The 22,445-nt window shown below is 37.2% G+C and overlaps 1 protein-coding gene across 1 annotated transcript; it reads right to left on the bottom strand.

The window, feature by feature from the left end:
• Positions 1-5,540: 5,540 nt before the first annotated feature.
• Positions 5,541-9,436, bottom strand: LOC149831400 (pollen receptor-like kinase 4). The gene is made up of 2 exons (XM_090012050.1): positions 8,156-9,436; positions 5,541-6,536 (listed from the first exon to the last, which is right to left on the bottom strand). The coding sequence occupies exons 1-2, from the start codon at positions 9,411-9,413 to the stop codon at positions 5,809-5,811; spliced, it is 1,986 nt and encodes a 661-aa protein (XP_089868176.1). The 5' UTR covers positions 9,414-9,436; the 3' UTR covers positions 5,541-5,808.
• Positions 9,437-22,445: the final 13,009 nt, after the last annotated feature.

The following is a 22,445-nucleotide window of genomic DNA, read 5'->3' as shown; positions in this document are numbered from 1 at the left end:
GAAGGTTCGAGTTTTTTCTTTTAATGATCCTTCCATCCAACTACCCCTTTCCATCCATATTCAAAGGTGAAAGTTGCGCATTATTAATTAAGAAAGTTTTTGTTTAAAAACACAATTTTTACTTGATATTTCAAAAGAAGTCGTTCTCATAAAAGACAAATTAAGATCTAACTTTTTTCACCAAAAACTATCAAATAAAGACCGAAAAGATTAAGATTCATATAAAATATCATTTTTAACCTTTGTTTCGAAAAATGTTTCTTTGCCTTATTGTGCAATAAGAGCAGTTTAGCAATTGTATCATACATAACTCACCGTTAAACTGAGTTACACCAACTAAGGTCTCTATTTGACAGTTTCAATAAAAAGTTGGGTCTTAAAATGCCTCTCGAAAAACTTGTTTAACATCAAGCAAAAAGGTGGAACCCCAAATGGAATTAATCCTATTAATTATTTCAATGAGGGTAGGGGGTGTCAACGGGTCAGTTTACCCGCACTCGACCTGTACCAAACCCGATAGGGGTGGGTATGGTGATAAATAAGAAGACCTGATTAAGACTTGGGTTCAGAATCAAAAGTTTGATTAATACATGGATCCGACTATAGTTTGTGGTATTTTATATCATACTTGGGCCCAACCCGAGTTTCGATTAAGACCCACAAATTTTCAATGTAAAAATAATAATAAATATTATTTTACCAGTTGTGGGTCTGGCTTACGTAGTCGTTATCATGCTATAACTAGAGGGATGAACTTACACAACATGCTATAACTCATTACCATAAATAGGCAATTGAAGTTAGAAACTACACCTAAATATGTTTAGATGCAGAAATCTTTGAATTGAACCATGGTCCAATTCTGCATTCATGGCTAGGTAAGTTTTCTCAAGGTGTTTAAGTAAAAGAAAGTTGTGAGTTCAAGATCTAAAGTGTGTATTGCAATGTCGAAGCCAATGAGAAACTATCCCGAGTGGTAGAGGGAGGAAAACCTATCGAAAAATAACCATTTTGCAAAAACCCACAAATATGTCAAAATCTTTTACATGTCCAAAATCATTGATTCTTGACTTTTTAATATCATTTTACCTTTGCAGCATTTTTGCGCAAACTTTGATGTTCACAAAGATATATTATGAACCTTCGAATATAATTAAAATTACTAAGGAGATTTACAACATATTTGCGCAAACCTCCTGGCATTCACGCAAAGATGTTATGAACCTCCGAATATGATTGAAATCACCAAGGAGATTCACAATATATTGTGTGGACCACCTCACGTTTGCACCAATATGTTGTGAACCTCTAAATATAGTTAAAATTACTGAGAAGATTCACAACATATTTGTGTGGACCTCTTAACGTTCACAAAAATATATTGTGGACATCTGAATATGGTTAAAATCATCGAGGAGATTCATAATATATTTGTGCAAACCTCTTCACATTCGCACAAATATGTTGCAAACCTACAAATATGGTTAAAATCATTGAAGAGATTCAATATATTTTTATACAAACCTTCTCACATTTGCAACATTCAAATATGGTTTGAAATCACCCAATAGATTCACAACATATTTGTGTGAACCCTTCATAATTTTAATTATAGTTGGAGGTTCACAACATATTTGTATAAACATATTTATGTTCGTACAAATATATTGCAAACATCCAAATATGGTTAGAATCAAACAAAGATTCACAACATATTTGTGTGAACTTTCTCATGTTTGCATAAATATGTTGCAAACCTCCAAATATGCTTAAAATCAAACTAAAAAGATTAGCAATATATTTGTGTGAACCTCTTCACGATCACACAAATATGTTGTGAACCTCCAACTATGTTTAAAATCACTAAGGAGATTCAAAACATATTTGCATAAAGCTCTTTATGTTCACACAAATAAGTTGCAACCCTTTTAATATGGTTAAAATTATCGAGAAAATTCACAACATAGTTGCAAAAAAAAACACAAGTATTTATATGAGTATGAAATCATGCAACTATAAGATGTGAATATATTTTGTGAAAATGTCGAAAGGTCCATATAAATATTATGTGAATATCCTTAGTTTGATTTTAATCTTTTAGAAGTTCGCAAGATATTTGTGCGAATGTCGGCAGGTCTAAGCAAATATAATGTGAAATTCCTTTGATTGATTCTAATATTTTTTAGGTTCGCTAGATATTTGTGGAAAGGGCGGCAATCATGTATAAATATCGTGTAAATCTCTTTAATTTGATTTTAATAAAATTTGGAGGTTTGCAATATATTTTTGCAAATGTGAGGAACTCTATACAAATATGTTGTCAATCTCGATGATTTTAACCATATTTGGAGTTTCACAACAAATTTGTGCGAATGTGAGAAGGTTTGCACAAATATGTTGTAAATCTATTCGATGATTTTAACTATATTTGAAGGTTTGCAATATATCAGTGTGAACGTGAGGAGGTCTGCGCAAATATGTTGTGAATCTCTTCGATGATTTTAATAATGTTTGGAGGTTCGCAACATATTTGTGCAAACGTGAGGAGGAGGTTCGTGCAAATATTTATGTGAATGTGATGAGTTTCCAACAAATATGTTGTGAATCTCTTTAGTGATTTTAACCATATTTAGAGGTTTGCAACATATTCATACAAAAGTCAAGAGGACCACACAAATATATTGTGAATCTCTGAGTGATTTAAACCATATTTAGAGGTTCACAACATATTTGTGTAAACATAAGGAGATCCACATAAATATATTATAAATCTCTGGTAATTTTAATTATATTTGGATGTTCACAATATATTTGTGATTACAAATATGTTGAAAGGGTAAAATGGTCATAAAATTTTAAAAATTAGTAATTTTGCATATGCAAAGAATTTTGATATATTTGTAGATTTTTGCAACAACACTCCATCTTTATAGGACATTACCGTCATTTTTTAAAAAATTATAGCATTGTTAACGAGAAACAAAATGAATACGAGAAGTGTTGTTATCCATTTCGTTTAAAAAAGTAGTGTCCAACCTGAGGGAAAATGAAAAGGAACATATAAAAAGCAATATGAAGTGCAAGCCAAAGTAAATATGAAATGATAGGAACACAAGTATAAAACCATATAAAACCAACATGCATGCTTGTTATAAAAAGAAATATATATTATTTTTAATATGAGAAGAGTAAGAAGTGAGTGGGAAGTGGCAAGAAGTGAGAAATAAACATTAAGAAGGCAAAAGGGAATCGATTTGCAAAACTTGGAGAAAGCAAGTTTCTTTGTTTTTTGATAGCCAAGTTGGGGTTAGGCCCCCACTAGTTATACAAATTGGGTTTTGAACTTGCAACATCCAAATGTATGTGAGAATGTTTGAAGGTTTATCCATGCATTAATATACTTCTGGTCTAATTAGCTCCAGATGTATGTCACAAGGACACTGCCAATAGGATACAAGACGCACCATTATTGTGTAAGTTTCTAATAGAAATATAGTATATAAGAAGACACGACACGAGGATAAATTGGAGTATTTGTGTGACATAGCTCCATGTCCCCGTTTGACAAAGTTGTCGTGGCTGATCCAGTTTCAGCACCTCACATCTCGTGCATTTGCTTTCCCAAGATTTTAACATTATATATGTAGTAAGTAGCCATTGTTGCAATCTGGAACCATGATCAGACCTGATCACCACAAAAAACGCAAGGGTTTAGAAAGCCGTTCAGTGCACCTCCACGCTAAGTCTGGCTCGATAAACCAAGCTTAGTGTGTCAAGACTTGGAACATACCCTAGGCCTGCTACACGTTCTTAAGGTTGCAGCAGAACACACACACACACACACACACACACACACACACACACACACACATATATATATATATATATATATATATATATATATATATGGGAAACGTTCTAATGAGGGCCCATCTTTTTTAGGTCCCTTGTTAAGCCCCAGCAAAAAGCACGGTTGCAAGTGATCTTTTCACCAAGTAGAGAACATGAACTAACATTAGCTATTTTTCATGCATATATGTCATTTAGAGAGGTGAAAAATCAATGGCTCATATTGCGCTAAAATTAAGATTGTAAATTTTTTTTTGGTAAACTGATTTGATCCCGAACATATTCCTTAGTAAATAAACAATGAAACACATATAAGTTCAGACATAATGCAAGGGGTGACAAATGGAACCTTGACCACCCGCCTAGAAGCCAAAGCCCCCTTCCACTGCAGCAAACCCCTTGGGACTACCAAAAAAAAAAAAAACTTGCAACATATTTTTTGCTGGGACCTAAGAAATATGGGTCCTAACTAGAACATTTCGTTATATATACCAGAATGTAAGAACTAAAGTTTGAACTCAGATTTTGATAGTTTTTTTTTCATGTTTTTTTTCTTAAATCTAGCTATAAGGATGGGATCTAGATGCTTGGTTTTAAAAAGACAAGCTCTGGAATCATATAAGCAGGATTTTTTAGGACTTAAAAAATGGACGGTTGAGAATTCTCATAAATATTCAAGCATCAAAAATCATATATTTTTCATTGAAAATGTATGATCCAAGAGTCGATTTCTACCAAATGGACCCTGCTGAATAAATCTTCATGGTTGTATTTGCAAAAAATGTGTTAGAAATGCTTAGTTCACACTCTAGTTCTTATATATATATATGGCTAGTGGGAAGCTACCTGACTCCATCCCTACCAATGGTACCAGATTGCTTGGGACAGTCAATTTTCTCTATTTTTTTGAAATTCTGACCTTACAAATGTATTGATTTATTAGAAATTGACACTCGGATCATTTGATTCCAATGCATGGATAGGTTTTTAAATGGTTCAAAAATCAACTGTGTACAATTTTCATAATTTTTTTAGGATTCAAATACTGTTTTTTATCCAAAATGCATGATCCAAGTGCCAATTTCTTGTAAATCAATCATGCTGAACACATCAGAATTTCAAAAAAATACCAAAAAAAAAATTAATGAGTAGGGTTGGTATGTTTTTTATCGTGTAGGTTTTCATTTCTCATATATATATATATATATATATATATATATATATATAGAGAGAGAGAGAGAGAGAGAGAGAGAGAGAGAGAGAGAGAGAGAGAGAGAGAGAGGAGTCACACGCACCACATACGCACCTTGAACGCACGCATATACGCGCTCCTCACGAGGGAGAGCGACCTCCAAAATCTGGAATTTTTCAACCAAAAGATAATTTTCATTCATAGATCTAATCCTTCATTGCAAAGTAATTTATAGACCCCATACTCTAATTAAAAACTCTTAATCTATGATAGAATTTATACCTAAACCTATTAGAAGATTGTTTTAACCCTAATTACCTTAATGGACTCTTATCTAGACCCAAACTCCAACATTAATCTCAACTAAACTCAAAACTTGAATGGATCATTGCGACTCAAATTTAATATCGAAACCAAGTAATTATGTCAAGACCTAAAGTAGTAGGATCAAATGGACAAGTGCAACAGTCCTTTAGAATAATCTTTTTAAGAAATCCATTAACTTTTCCAAGAGAACTCCATGATAATTTATTGGTCATGAATAAACATATAAACAATACATACATGGAAGTTTAGACAATGCCTAAGGAAAAAAATGTATTGACAAAGACCAAAAAATGGAAAAGAAAAGAATAAGCATACTATAAGAATGATCATTTGCCAATTTTTTTTCGATCAAATAATGTGAAATGGGAAATTAAAGTTAAAAAATTAGGCAAACCTCAGTGTTAATGCTCATGGCAACAGTCAGTGAAAATCACTAACAGTCATGGCGCGAAGGTGAAACTATCATCATGCCGGGAAGACAATGAACTAGCATTTTCCTTTCCGGACCAGCGTGATGAAAACACTGCCATTGTGTTTGCCCGGGCCGACGATGACAAGCTCCCAACTCCATCTCTGAGAGATGGTGCTGTATGTACATTCGCTTCATCTATCTTGATTTGGTTTATCTTCTTATGGGCAGTGGCCATATCAAGCCTCTTGTCCAAGCATGGCTCAGTACAAGCTAACCCAACTTGTAGCAACTGCCTCATTTCACTAGGCACACTCTTCAAATCCTGAGCTATCTCAGGATCGTATACATCTTTCTCACGCCCCTCAGCAATTGTAGACCTTACCCACTCTGGCAAGTCTATACCACCCTTGCCATGGTTGAGATATTGGGATGGAAACTTCCCTGTGGTGATCTCAAGTATAATCAAGCCCAGAGACCATACATCAGATTTGTGACAAACTTGGCGAGTTTCCGAGTATTCTGGCGACCGGTAGGCGACCATGTTTTGTGATGCTAAAGAATGGCTGATCAATGTTGAGAAGCCAAAATCAGCTATGAGGGGCTCACAATCGTCGCTGAATAGCACATTGGTGGATTTCAGGTTGCCATGGGGAAGGTCCATATCTTCAAGTTCTTTGTGGAGGTGAGCGAGCCCGCGAGCAATCCCTTGAGCAATTCGTAAGCGGGTCGGCCATTCTAGGATAGGCCGGTGCGGTCCTCGATCACCTGTAGAGAAAACACATGCATTAAGCAATAAGTACAAAAACATGCAGATATATATGCATGCACGCACACACATGCTTTTAAGTATGTACACATATATGTCCTTATGGTGCTTAGCATTCATTAAGAATTTAAGATTTCACTCAAGTGCTTTGTATTGTCACTATAGTGATTAAGCAAGTAGCACATTGGTATAATGAAACACAAATTCTCCTTGTTGCACTTCCCATGACATTATTGAAGGGACTTACCTAGTGGCTTTAAATACAAAGGCACCAGTCCAATAAAACAGAGGCCCTAGCTACGGTGATATATTTTCTGTGGTGCAAGTGCAGGAAAAGAGTGAATTGTAACCTGTCTTGAAAATAGAACTTTTAGTGTGTTGCTGGATCACCCACCATGTTTGAGACACAGCCTGTCAACTATGAGTCCCAACAGCAGATGGTGGGTGATATGGTGCAGCAAAATATTGAAAGTGTGCAATCACATTGCACCTGATCGTCCCTCCTTGTAGAGCATGGAAACATGCACTAAACCTTCTCTGTTGTTAAAAAGGCAGCCTGTCAAGTGAGACCTATTTAGATAATTGCTTTCTTTCTCATCAGGTTAACTAAACGTCTTTTTCACTTTATATGTAACAAATTTAGATGACCCTATTTGTGTCAAGAAGTTACCAATGGAGACCCATGTGGGCTCCACTCATCTGGTAGGGGCAACTTGTGATGGTCACCAAGCAGAAAGGATGTCACAAGTTCGAAACCACGATGCACGTCCCTTCTTATGAGGCCAAAGTTGGGTGTACTCTCTGGTGGGCAAGAGGGGCCTAGCTTTTTTTACACAAATGACCTGACAAGTGATTAAGGTGGTTTTCTGTCATTTTTCAAAGCTAGGATAAGGTATGGCTACTGTGATCAAAACCATGCCACTTGGACGGGAAAGAAGCCTATCACTCCTCTTGGCCAAACTGCAAACATTTAAAAGGTTAAAGAGGCCATAATGATTGTCTTACTAGGGTACGTAGGATCACATTCACAAACACTAAGCTTCAGTAAAATTTTGTTCCCACAAGCTGTCCCTTACTTTGAATTTGGCGAGTTCTGTGGACAAAAAGGGTCCCATCCTTTGACATAGGACGTTACATATCCTAAGTTCATCCAGGAGAAGCATCGGGATGGCTAGGATCAGTCCACAATCAGGTGAGAATGTGAACCAATCCTTGTCATTGATTGGACGGCTAGGATTGAATGTAGGATGAAACTCGTCGTATGTCAAATGATGGGAGCTCAAGACCACCAACTTCTCTCCTACAAACCCTAGTTCTAAACCATGACTAGCCTAGGCTTGTAGTTAATCAGCTGATCATCTCCAATCTGATATATTGGATGATTGGGATTGACGTTGGCTTGGCTAAGGATTAACTACATAGACGAAATCAGCATGGGGGCAAATTTTGAGAGGCCAAGTCAAGAGAGACTCGAGCAACTCCATCAAATGCACTTCAAAGTCCAAATCTACTAAGACGATATGGTACGCTAATATACGATAGGGTACAATACAACATAACCCAATATGCCGCGACTCAAGAAGATTGATCACTTCCTCCTCTTTCGTACCATGCAAAAGGAAAAGCAAGTTGCCCTTGTGTGCGTAGTCAAACACCAACAGCTTCTCCTCCCGCCTGTAGTGGTAGGCCATCGGCGGCAAAATATTCTGGTGCTGAATACCTCCGAGCTTGCGCATCTTCTCATGGAACCCATCCTTCCCCTCCTGGTTCATCTCCTTCATCCTCTTCACCACCACAGTCGATCCACTCGTGACCACCGCCTTGTAAGATGACCCGAGCTCGTCGCTGCCGAGCACCTCGGCGGCAGCCCTCATGAGGTCCATCAGGGCGAAGCCGCCCCGCCCTCCCTGCACGAACACGAGATCGGATGAGTTTGTCGGCAGCGGCGGCTTCTTCGCCTCGAATTGGGGCGATGGCGGGATCTGCTTCATGTGCACGCTGTCGCCCGGGACGATTTCATGGGTAGAACCTCCGGAGCCTCCCTTTACTGCCACCGCCAATAGTGCGAGGCACAACATCACCACCACCACCACCACCACCACCGTCCGCCTCGAATTAGTGCTTTGCAGAGGCTCCGCCGGAGAAGTACTCCCTCCTCCTAACGACGTTAGGCTGTTCGTGTTCATGCAGTTGCTGCCGCCGTTACAAAGGCCCGAATTCCCACCAAAGCAACTGGCGTCGAATCTGGACGCCAATTGAGCCGGAATATTCCCCTCAAGGCGGTTGTTCGACACGTTCAACCACATAAGAGAGGGCTGATTGAACGCCGGAATATTCCCCGAGAAGGCGTTGTTCTCGAGGCGGATCTCGATCAGGTGGGGAAGCGACGACAAGGAGTCAGGGATCGGACCCGAGAAGCTGTTGCCGGAGAGCCAGAGCTTCTTGAGGAGGTTCATCCCGGAGAACGCGTCGGCCGGGATGTCGCCGGAGAAGAGGTTGTCGTGGAGAAAGACGGATCTGAGGTTGCCGACGCGGCCGATAGCAGGAAACGTGCCGGAGAAGTTGTTGCCCTGGAAGCTGATGGAGCGGAGGCCCGGAAGCCGGCGGAGAGCGTCGACGTCGACGGTGCCTGAGAGGCCGAGGTCGCCGAGTCGCAGCCCGACGACGGTGCCGTGGAAGCAGACGACACCTCGCCACGGAGAGGCCGCCGAGCAGGGCTCGCCGCCCTCCGCCCACGACGACAAGGGGCCGGGGTTCTGGATGGACTCCTTCAGCTGGAGGAGGGCTTCAGATTCCGGCGATGCTATGCCGGAGACCGGCCGGAGGAAGAGGAAGAGGAGGAAGAAGAGAGAGGGGGCAGCCACCATCTCTCTCGCTCTCTCTCCCTCCCGCTCTCTCGCCCTCTCTCTAAGTTTTTTTTGTCCTTGTTTTTTTTTCGTTAATTTTTTGTTTTAAGAAAAACGCTTGTAGTTTTTGTGCTGTTGGGTTCGTTTTGGGCCTAAAAATAAGGAATGGGTGTGTGTGGGAGCGGAGGCTTGCCTGTTGAAAAAGTCAAACGTGAGGATAGGGGGGAAAGGTCGTTTCGGGTGGGGGAGGGGAGGTGAAAATGGACAAATATGACTATATCAAAAGTGGGGCCCACCTTGATTGTGGTTTCAGACCTAGTTTAGAGTAAGGGGTGCGATGCTAGGTTAAGATGACGCGCCATTTAGCTCGTATGTGGTGTGCTCGCTTAAGTGATCCCGTTACGCGACAAAACCCAAACACGTAACAGCATTTTGAGTGGTTGTCGTGGGCGCCCATGAAATCCTGGCACGTGGACATTAACATAAAGGATCACTTAAGCGATCCCCGGACCCCCACTAAACTAAATGTGTCACGGATGCGTCGTGCCCGGTATGTCATCCAATGATTGCTTAAGTGACCTCTTATGCAACACAGGCCAATCAGATGACAGCATTTTGAACGGGGCCTGCATTCTGTTGTTGTGGAGCCCGTGGAAGGAAAGCAGATCGAGGGATCTTTGGCATCCTCACCGTCCACATTCACAATGTACACAAAAAGGACCTCAATGGACGGTGAAGATGTCAAATCACTTAAAGTGATTTGACAGATCACATGCATGATCTGCTCTCCCGTGAAGTGCTGTCATGTGAACCTTAAAAAATCAATGGACACATGAGTCGGACACGTTCACATGTGAACATGGTGTGGCTCCGTGTCCTTCGAGTTGGTAGTGACATGAACCATTATACTGTAAGGAACTGACGTAAACCTCTTGACTGGTTTCCAGACCTTTAGAATTTTGTAAAGGGATGCTATGTAACCGGTCCCCATCTTGCTAATCCCAAAAAAGAAAACATATGAACATTATTTTAATATGTTAATAATTTTTAATACTTTTTAATAATACTTTAATAAAAATAAATAGCCTTTTCAATAAAAAATTCAAGCCGTCATATTCTTATCTTTTAAAAAAAAATCGAACTCACATGTGGAACTTGAGTCGCATGCCCGTGGTACCTGTATCTTTGCAACGAGGGATGTAAATGGGTTGGATCTAGGCATTATCAAGTCCAACTTAATTAGTCGGGTTTGAACTAATCGGATTCAGATTCTGATGGAAAAAGATAGAATCAAACCTGGGTCAGACTAGCTTAAAACCCAGTATTTACACTTAATTGGGTTTGGTTTTTAGTTGGATTCGAGTTCGGGTTTGAATGCAAAACTTATTACCAAACTCGGATGCAATTATTAATTGAACCCAGATTTGGCTACCAAACCCGCCTAATGGACTCGGATTCGGGTTGGGTATTGGGTTGCACATGACCCGTTGACATCCCTATTTGCAGCATAGGCAATAAGTATGGATTAGTTGGATATCCGATTAGTCAGATTCGTTAAAGCAAATAGGATTCAATTAATAATTGGATTAGGATTCAAGAATGCAGAGTTACATATGAATCTGAATCTGAGCCTCAACCATACCCAAATCCAACAGATTATCCAACCTGATTGCATATAAAATATATGCGAGTAGCTAATCAGATTCAATATTACTTTTTCCACATCCAATCTGAATTCCATTAGTCTGGATCCAATAAGGTCAGATTTGGTATTGCCTAGATCTGACCCGAATCGGGCCTGCGTGCCTCCCAAGTAACAAGTAGATTGGATGGTGAATTCGAGTTTGATCCAGCCGGATCTGGGTCCATCATAGTGGATCCGGTATGCTTGTAAAATGAAGTTGGTATATAAGCCACCTATGCCTTGTTCCAGTTTGGGTATAGCATACTATGGTCCAGATCCAAGCTGGACCAGCATGATTTTAGCTGTATACTAGGGGGGGGGGGGGGGGAATGCAGCTTCTCACTAGGTGAAAATGGATATGGTTTGGTTGTATATCCAAACTGGGTCCAACTTCCTATTCTTGGATATGGACTTTTTAATAAGATCCAAGCATGTATTCTACTTGGATATGGATTTTCTCACTTACTTATTGGATTAGGATTGGATTCAGGGCAATATTTTATGTTGGATATGTGTTCAAAATTTTGATCAAATCTGATCCATTGAACTTTTACATGTGAAATGCTCGCTCGCAGTCTTCATTCACCGGATCCTGTATTATCATATGCATTATGAATCCAGATTCAACCTTGCATCATTGGTTTTGGATTAAAATTTGAATCTTGTTGCATTGAATTCAATTTCAGGTTTGGATCAATCATGATGCTGCCTGCACCAAGACTGTCTGCCCCCTGATTTTTAAGCTCTCAACTCTTACCCTGAGGTATATCGAGGATCTGCTACTAACGCAGGAACGTCTTCGCAAACAGGGGATCCAACTCTCGAGTCGTTGTGTATTGTGTGAAAGGACGGGTGAGAATGTAAGCCATCTATTTCTGCAATGTTTTGCTGCTAGAGAACTCTGGAAAATCATCTATGGCATCATATGGGAACCGACAGGTGACATGACCCGGGATATTGAATCATGGTTCTTTATCAAGTTTAAAGACAAGATCAATAGGAGTTGAGAAAGAGCCTTTCAGGTCTAAATCCAAAAGGAGGGTATCAAAATAGTGCATGAGCAGATCTTGAGAGTTTACAAATCTAGTGAAGATGCAGTGGCTACCCACCGGAGAAGGTCTGATCACATGGCTCTCTCGGACGAAGGTTGGATGCTGATTACTATTTGTGGCCTATTATTCCATGAGAGGTGGCTATACAGGTATACAATTAGGACTCACACAGGAATCTTTAGGCATGCAGGTTGTTCTGCAAAGGATGGATATCTTCAAGAGAAGGAATGGTGATCACCCCACCTACGGCCTCCATGTCCATAGCGGGGGGGGGGGGGGGGGGGGGGGCAGAACTGGGCTGTAGCCCAGTCCTGCCTCCCGGCCCAGTTAAAAAAAAAAAAATAGAAGCCCAGTCCTAGCCCAGCCCTGATTCCATATGAAATAGATTTTTATCCATTTTTGTAGCCCAGCCCTGACTGCAGCAAATAGTTTGATTTGTCCACATGAAATAGATTTTTATTAATAATTGTAGTCATTTTTTATTTTATCTTAAAAAAATTTATTGGGGGGCGCTGCCCCGACCCCAGACTATCACACAAATTTTATTTTATTTTGCTACACCCCTATTTGCCACCCCCTCACATGAATCCTAGCTACACCCCTGTCCATGTCCTAGGCAAAATGTTGCAGATTGTTTCACATGGTCTACATAGCATTGGCCTGATGCATAACAACCCCAACTAGATTGCTCAAGGTGTCCATATGTAATTACATATATTTTTTTTAACTATCTATGCAAACAAGATTTCTATAGATTCTTAGGTTCTAGGATCAAGCATATCATGTGATGTTCTTAGCATTCATTTTAGTTTTTCCAATTCATACAAAAGTTTTCAGTGAACAATAGCAAAACATAAATATAAAATCAAACAATTAAGTTGGAACATACATGTGATGTCAAAGTGTTAGACAAGTCATAACCAATTTTTTAACATTGCTCTAATACCAAAGTCGTCTTTACCAAAGATAGTTTACCATCCCAAAGATTCTTATCCCTAGGCTTTGATATCAAAGTTGTAACATCCCAAAAAAATTAACTCGAAAATACCAAAAAAAAATTGTTAATATACAACGAAAATTTATTTTTATTTTTTTTTTAGAATTTTGGGTGGGTTATAGATATGAAAACGCAACATAGGTCTGGATCCAATTCTTGTATTGGGCTTGGGTCCAGCTTCAACCCATAATTCAGATCCAACTTAGAAATTCGATATCCAAATAACAATTAAGCAATAACATTCATGAATTTAATTAAATTATTTGAAATATATAATCAAATTAAATATAATTTATAAATTATTCTTCAAAATAACCCAAAACTTAAGAACAAGTTTAAGGCTTTATATTTCTCTTTCCTATCCTATTGCCGGTACTCACAATACAATTATAGCTTCAGAAAAAACCACTTGAGTGTTTGTTATACCATGTATTTTAATTTTTCAAGTGACTTACTAAGACCAATCCACTGAGGGTGGTCCATGACTGAGAAAAAACCCACCAGTGGCCAAGATTTCAATGATACATCCTAAACTTTTGCATAAAACATAAACTATCATCTATGACACATTGGTAGTCTTAACCCCTTAACTTCAAGCACAAGGAATCTAAGTGAGACATCATTGCTCTCAAATAAGCACATAACAGTCTAATAGAGTTTTGTATCACCTACCTTCTCCAAGGTAAGCCTGAATTTAAATGAGTTATTGGGTGTTGCTATTAAAACAAGGTTCTATACATTTTCGTCACATGTGCCTAAATGGTACTATAAGGCTCAAAGGCCAAGTACCCCTCTAGGATAACTTTTCACCTTACCCTTAAAGCATGAGCATTATACCACTCATCGTGATAGTTACACAATTTTATTTACTTAATCAAGTTCATAACCCATTCAATATGCTCCAGTGCCTTAAATTCAATCAAGCATTTTGCCTGTGAAGGTAATTCCAAATTATTGTGTGTGCATGAGTGTATTTTTATTTCATAACTTGGTGCACTTTCACCATTTCATTGGGTTTTCAACAACCCTTTGCTCACTCATGAGCGATCTCGTGTGCATATATGTTATCCATGCTTTAGAGCATAATGTTATCGCATACCATACATACATACATTTGTATACTCATGGCACCATATATGTTTCTTGAACCACAATTTCATTTATTAACATGTGTATGCATGTTTTTCTATGTCTTATAACACCTCATACATAAGAATATGCATCATATCAAATTTGTGCTCTCAAGCACTAAATTGGTTCTGTAAACCATATGTTCATACATGATCATTCACCAGTGCAAGCATGTATATCATGTCTAATAGCACATAACAACGTGATGCATTATATAACCTCATATTGTATGTCACAACCTTATGCTACATGTCATATCATCATTTTGTATATCTCTATATTGCATATCATTATTCATTCAAGCATGTAAACACCACACGTAGTTTATTAGCCTTGTAACAAAAAAAATTAGCACATGATTCAAAATAAGTTCACAACTGAACACACATACACAATTAACATCATTAGTCCACACACTACACTTTAACAAGTAGCGTGTCCATCTAGTTCAGTTTTGAAAAAAAATTATGTCTAACCGGGTCACTTTTTGAACCATGACATACATGCAAACAAGAATTTCAATTCAAAAATGCATTGATAGAATTTATCAGCCAATTTAAATTTTGTCATGATGAGTATACATTGAATTTAAATATAAGATTTTTACTGTAAATGAACATATGTTTTAGTTGTGTATAAGAAGAAACTTAGATACAAACTCATTCTAGAAAATAGAGAAATAATTTTTTTCTAAAACATATTTTTTGTTCATAGAACAGGTTAATCAAGTTTGGCCTTACCAAAAAAATATCAGCCAATGAATTTATAAACTGAAATAAATTCTATAAATTTTAATATAGGTAGCTTGGTATGTTTGACACAAGCTCTAAAAGAAATCAGGTCTAAACACCATATCAGCAAAAAATTAAAATTCACACTCTATAGTTTGTTTCTATTCTTAGATAGATTGTATTTCAGAAATTTTAGGTTTTTAGAATAAACTTCTGTGATTTTTTATTCTTAAACCATAATGAATTAATGCACAATATTTTTATCATATGTTCTTCAAAATATAAACAAACATAAATTTTTTAACTATAGACATCAAATAATTTTGAAGAAATAAAATCAACAAAAACATACAACTTTTACAAGATTTCTATCAAAACAAAAAATTTGTGCTAACTTACAAAGGTCGTATCCTCCAATCTGAACCTCAAACGAACCCAAATTTTTTTTTAGACTGATCTTATATGTCTACTAAAATTTGAAAATTTTTAGATTGACCATTTTGGAGAGCCATAAATTTCTTTTTGACTGGTCAAAATAAAAATAACATGATTGAATACATTTTCAAGAAATACATACATAATTTCATATTTTTCATAAAAAAATGTCATAATCATGTATTTTATGATTTTGATTAAATATAAACATATCATACATTCAAGCATACTAGAATCACAAAAATCAAATTCATAATACAAATCAAAATGCAAGATCCAATGTATTTTCATAAGTTAACTTGATTTTCAACAAAAAAATCGGTTTCACATATATGGATTGTTTTCTTGTTATTTTAAATTAATAATGAATCCATTAATATTAGATCCAATATGAACCTAATTTAATACAAGATGCATGAATAAATCTAACACAAACATAGAATATAAATCATGTAAAATGTTTTTTGAAAAGAACACAAACCGATTTAGGTTACACTTCAAAAACAATTTTCCCAAAAATGGTTTTGGATATTGTATTGTTCCATGGACTGTATGGCCTCGGTTCCTACACCAATCATAGCTATTAAATATGTTAATATGCATCTAAGAATCACATTTTATCATGCTCATGCTCCTTAGCATCATGCATACACCCATAGTTAGAGTTCACCTACCTCAAATTTGAAAACTGAAACAAAAAATTGAAACTGTAGAGAGCTTCTCTTCCTTGAAGACCACATTTCTCCTCTTTGTTGCACCAACAATGGAGGAATAGACACACAACGCTAAGCCTCTAAGAAAGCATGTGATAGGGAGGAAGAAAAGAGAATATATATATATATATATATATATATATATATATATATATATATATATATATATATATATATAGAGAGAGAGAGAGAGAGAGAGAGGGCATGAATTGACCCTTTTTATTGAGTTTCCATATGGGTTAATTTCCCAATCCCATTTGGAATTTTTCAAAAAACTTGTGAGAGGAGGGGGTGAGACTTCCTTAGAGTTCCATATGAAACTCCTCTCTCAATAAAAAAGGTCTAACCAAGTTGGTTTCCTAGACAAGAAAATTCTATTTGTTTTTTTGCTATTAATAACTTAATTAAAATAAGGTAAGAAGGGGCATCCCACCTCCTTGACTTCTTTTTCTCAAGTAGAGACAATTCCATAATTGACTTCCATTCATATAGGAGAGCCCCACCCAAGGGGCATCCCACTCTAGTGGTCTATGTTACTAAAACATATCTTAGACCCATTAATTAGTATACTTTTTAAATTAAAAAGCTAACTAATTTCTTTGACTTTAATTAGTGTAAAATTTTAGGCTATTAGAAGTTATGTAAATTAGGAGATTTTAGCCAAGTAGGATGGGCCCACATAAGGGGGGCATCCCACCCTTGGGATCCTACTTGCATATTTAACTAAATTAATTTTTTAAATTAAATCTAAATCCAAATTAACTTCAAATTCAAATTCAATTTCAATTTCAATTTAGTTTCAAATCCAAATTCACATTTAATTAAATTCAAATCTAAATAAATTTTTAAATTCAAATTAACATTCAATTCAAATCCAAATTGAATTAAAATTTGAATTCAAATTCACTTGAGATTCAAGTTCAAATTAACATTCATATTAAATTCTATTTTGATAAAAAATTAAATTAATATTAAACCCATAATTGAGACATAAAAAAATCATCTTTATTTATTTAATAGTTATAAAAAATATGCAAGTATTACACTAGCATTTGCTTACAAGTTGACCTCATAATGCTTGGTCTAGTTGGAGCAATGTCATAGATAAGGCCTCACATTAATTGCTTTAAAAAAAATTAACTAACTTTTTTTGTTAAAATTTTGAGGTGCTACCCTTGCCGCCCAATATTCAAGATGTTAAATCGGATGTAAATTCAATTAATATAGAACCTTTTATAATAGATTAGTTGAATTTGTTTAAATTCTTTTGTTCATTTGTATCATAAACCTATGTAAGTATGTGTCACTGAGACTTAAACAAAATGAAAATGTTGGCCTAACCACATATGTGGGATGTTTTCTTCCTTTCTCCTTCCTAATTTCTTTTGGTATTTTACCAATTTCATTCTTTGCTTTAAGATAGATATTGGTCCAAATGAGAGAAACGGACACAGAGAGAGATGTGTGTTATTAGGGGTGGGCAACAGCTCGATGGGCCAAGCTGACCCGACAAGTCATGGGCCAGGATTGGGCTAAGGTTTTAGGCCTAGGCCCGTCAGGTAATGGGCCCAAACCCGGCCTGTGGGCTACTGAGCCTATCTGATGGGCCTAAGTTATTTATTAATTTTTAATATTATTAGAAATAAAAAAATTAACTATTCCATAGTAACTTGGTAACTATTACTATATACCTAATTAGTTACATTAATTTTATAAAAAGTTGGAAACTTGTTAATTATTACTACTTACAAATGAATTTGGGTCAGGCTGGGCCCGCATTACAAAAAATGTACTTGCTGTCATTTTTTCTTTAGGTCCTATTTGAACTATCAAAAAATGTACTTGCTAGCATTTTTTGCTTGATATGAACCAATGTTGTTAGTATCTGTGTAATACGTATCGTATTTCCAAAAAATGATACTGACCTGAATCAATTGTTTTTTAATAAATATAAAAAATAGATCAAAAATATTTTTTATAGTATTTTAATGATTTTAACAGGTTCTGATTGATACATAATATTTTTTAATTATTTTTGGCCAATTAATAACGATATACTTGAGTATCAGTATCAGCCGTTACACCTGAATCATTGGCCAAACAATACAGGTCTAATTCTGATACTGACAACATTGATCTGAACCATTAGATGTATTTATCATTGGTTACTCAATAGACAATATTATTTGATTACGGTCTTTTATGTTCAGATGTGTATTTTAAAGAGGTAAAAAAAACAATTATTAATATTATACTAAAATGTGATGATAAATATTTTTACATCAAATCAATTTAAAAGAAAGCTTAGTTTTATAAATAAGTAATGATAAACACATTTAATGGTTCAGATTGAGCAAAAACAATACTTAAAAATACTATTTTTAAAGGGTCCTAACTAGCCCTAATAATAAAAAAAGGTTAGGACCATCCCTTCTCTTCCGTATAAATGATTTCCCCACAAGCCTACCTGCCAATTTCATGGTGGTGTGAAAGACCGACTACTTGATATAGTAGATAAGGTCAGGCCATCTCACCAACTTCTCTTTCTACTGTGTTTCAACTTATCACCACGGTTGATTTTTAGGAAAATTTAAAAAAAAAAATCCTGAAGTATGGGAATTAATCAAAGGCACCAAAGTTTCTTTTTTTTTTTTTTAGGGAAAAGATAAATAAATTCATAAAAATGCAGGTAGGGGAACCGGGTGACGAGGGGCCACCATGATTCCAATACAAGGAGACAATACTGATCAGAATAGCTAAAACAAAGATACTTGATCAGAATATCTCCATCAAGACCTTTGAAAAGGAACCCAAAAGAGAAGTCCCTAACCAGGAGATAGAAAGTGAAACGCCTAGAACTAGGGATGGCAATGGACCGGGGCATTTTTTATTAATGCCCAAACTTTAGGTACATTTTTTTTTTAAATTTCTTTTATGTACGCAGTCAGTGTGCTTTCCCCATATATCAATCATGTGTTTAAACCTCTTTTATCAGTTGACGTATTAGGGTTCTAATCTTTTATTGCTCATTCTGGTTTTGTGACCTTACACCTCTTTGAGTAACAAATTGGCACTTATCAATCAAAACAATTTCTTGCTCATTTGAGTGCTATATATATACATGAAAAATAAACATATTGGGTTTCATTTCTCGTTTTGCTTCACTGTCCCATAGTTTTGAGGTATTTTTATGATAGATCTGAACCGTTGGACGTGTTTAGCATGCACGATTTAGTGGTAATCAACTCTTATATCATGTTTTTTCCACTAAAAAACATGTTTTTATGAGCCGGGCAAAACTGGTACCTTCATAGTCATTGATTTTGGATCACCTGAAAAGCCTGTATACAGGTCAGATTCCGGTGATCCAAAAGCTGGTTTTCATTAAACAAAACCTATAGATCACATCTATGGTGTTAGATGTGAGAAAAAATGTCAAAAACTATAACTTTTTGAGGGGTGCAGAAGGCATTGCTATATATATATACATATATATATATATATATATATATATATATATATATATATATATATATATAGTTCAACCAAAGGTCCAAAATCTATAACCAATGAGGATTGGATGATTCTCTTTCTCTAATGTTTGGCTGTTTTATTGATCAAACATTATTTTTATATATAATTTATTTAGTGAGAAATATGCTTTAGAAAGACATTATGACATCTAGACATGTTTTTTTAAACATAAAAAATGATAGCTCACAATGCTTTTAAAACTTAATACAAATCATTGTCGGCTGTTGATTTTTAGCACTTTCAGAAACACATCTAAATAGTGACAATTCATAATCTAAAACATGCCACTTATTAAATAAATGATAAAAAACCAAATGTAAAATCCGAGCAATGAAAAACTTGAACGTTAGAGAAGGAACATCATCAGTTATATAGACATTCTTTTGAATATATATATATATATATATATATATATATATATATATATATATATATAGAGAGAGAGAGAGAGAGAGAGAGAGAGAGAGAGCCGAAAGTAATTCAACATTACCACTCATGAAGATCAACAAAATGTTGAACCCATGAACTGAACAAGAACAAAAGCCAAAACAAATAAAGAAAGCACAAGAGAAAAGAACATTAGACAGATAAAATGGGCTCACGCCATAGCCGCGTGCCCAGATTGTGACAAAGGATAGGTAGCATCAGCAGGAGGGAGTGGAAGATCACTAAGATGCATACGCAAGATCGCATAAACATCTACCAAAATTTTATGCACCAGGTTTTGAATGTTAACTCGAATATGACGAAAATGAGCATCGTTACGCGCCATCCAAACAAACCACCAAGAGGTAAGCAACCACGTCCGCCAGATGAACCTCCACCTCTTGCTGCGCCTAATACAAACCGGCCCCAATATCAGATCTAGCGCAAATGACTCCTCCTTAACAAATACTTCCGGATGCCTCCAGGTTCTACTAAAGATTTCCATAAATATTGGGCAAGACCAGAACAAGTGAAACGTAGATTCTTCTGCAGCTTGACAAAGCACGCACCAACTCGGTAGTTGAATGCCCCACTTCTTTAAATTACTGTGGGTCTGGATCCTATCGTGCAAAATTAACCAAGCCAGGACTCGCGAACGGGGGGAAGGACCCTTCGCCCATAGCACATCCTCGGGCAACCAATCAGCCCCTGGCGGTAGCAGCGATCTATAGACTTTCTTGGTGAGAAACTCTCCGCTTGGAGCCAACGCCCACTGCAACCACTGACCAAAATTTCCGGAGACCTCAAAATGGTCTCTAAAGCAGGCTAAAGCCCTCAACCACGATTTACGCAAGTGCGAGAGCGCCAAACCTCGGGTTCCCAGACGAACCGGAATAAGAGTTGGATCCCCATATTTAGCAAGAAGAAAACTAGCACAAGGGTTATCCGGTTGGTGGGCCAACCAACATTGCTTGGCGACAAGAACAATGCTTCGCAGTCTGGGCACCGGGATGCCTAAACCACCCATACGCCGAGGTAGAACCACCGAACGCCAACCAATCAAGTGACGCTTACCTGTGAGTTTACACCCAGACCAAAGAAAGTCTGCCAGCAAGCGCGTCAGCTGCTTCTCTACTCCCACAGGCATCACAAACAGAGACATGAAAAATTCTGGAATAGTTGAAAGAACATGTCTGACTAAGGTTAGACGTCCAGCGCTAGAGAGATAAGACGACTGCCACGAAAGCAATTTGCGCTTCACTTTTTGAAGCGTCGGAGCCCAAGCCGTTGAAGATAGAGGCTTCACTTGTAACGGCAAGCCAAGGTACATAATAGGCAAGTTAGAAGTAGTGCAATTAAAAATTCTCTTTCCAGCTGCAAGCATATTGGCATTAACATTGAACATGGTAATAGAGCATTTGGTCTCATTTAGAGAAAGCCCAGACATGGAGAGAAAGAACTGAATGATAAGCTTGAACCTGAGCATCTGTTGAACATTTGCACGACCAAAAATGATCATATCATCAGCATAAGTAAGAATATGACCCGGGAAGTCGGAAACCTGCAAAGGATCAATGAAACCCGATACAACAGCCCGCTTAAGCAAGACCACAAGACCCTCAGCAACTGCATTGAACAACAAAGGTGATAGGGGGCACCCTTGCCGCAAACCCCGCCCTAGCTTGAACCGGTCTCCTCTAATACCATTGATATTTAACATGGCCTGGGCATTTGAGACCAACTCTCTCACCCAACCAGAAAAACGACGACCAATACCGAAATTTGCTAACATTTGAAATAAGAATGACCAATGCACAGAGTCAAAAGCTTTATGAAAGTCTAATTTAAGGACAAAGTAAGGTTGACCGCTATGCTGCAAGGAATGGACCACCTCGGACGCCATGATGAACGAGTGCTGGACCCTCTTATTACGGATAAAGGCGAACTGAGAGTCTGAAAAAATCTGGTTAGCCACCGATTTCAACCTATTCGCCAAAACTTTGGCAAACATCCGATAGAGAGCACTCATAACTGAGATAGGTCGGAATCGAGAAATATCATTGGCCTCATCATCTTTCGGAATGAGCGAAATAATAGCAACATGCAAATGATAAGGCAGTCTGGAGTTACGATGAAACTCATCGAACATACTCACCACGTCTGATTTAACACAGTCCCAAAAGATTCTAAAAAAGTCGACATGAAACCCGTCAATGCCAGGCGCTTTCCAACCCGACAGATCCTTAATGGCCGAAAAAATCTCATCTTCAGAGAACCTTCTTTGCATATATCTGGCTTGCTCAAGCTGAATTGAGCCAACTAGGAAATTACCAAAGACACCCTCCGCAGT

Source organism: Nuphar pumila, chromosome 7 (assembly GCF_984573655.1).
Source record: "Nuphar pumila chromosome 7, dmNupPumi1.hap1.1, whole genome shotgun sequence".
NCBI classification, from domain to species: domain Eukaryota; kingdom Viridiplantae; phylum Streptophyta; class Magnoliopsida; order Nymphaeales; family Nymphaeaceae; genus Nuphar; species Nuphar pumila.
This window is presented reverse-complemented; position numbering and strand designations above follow the sequence as displayed.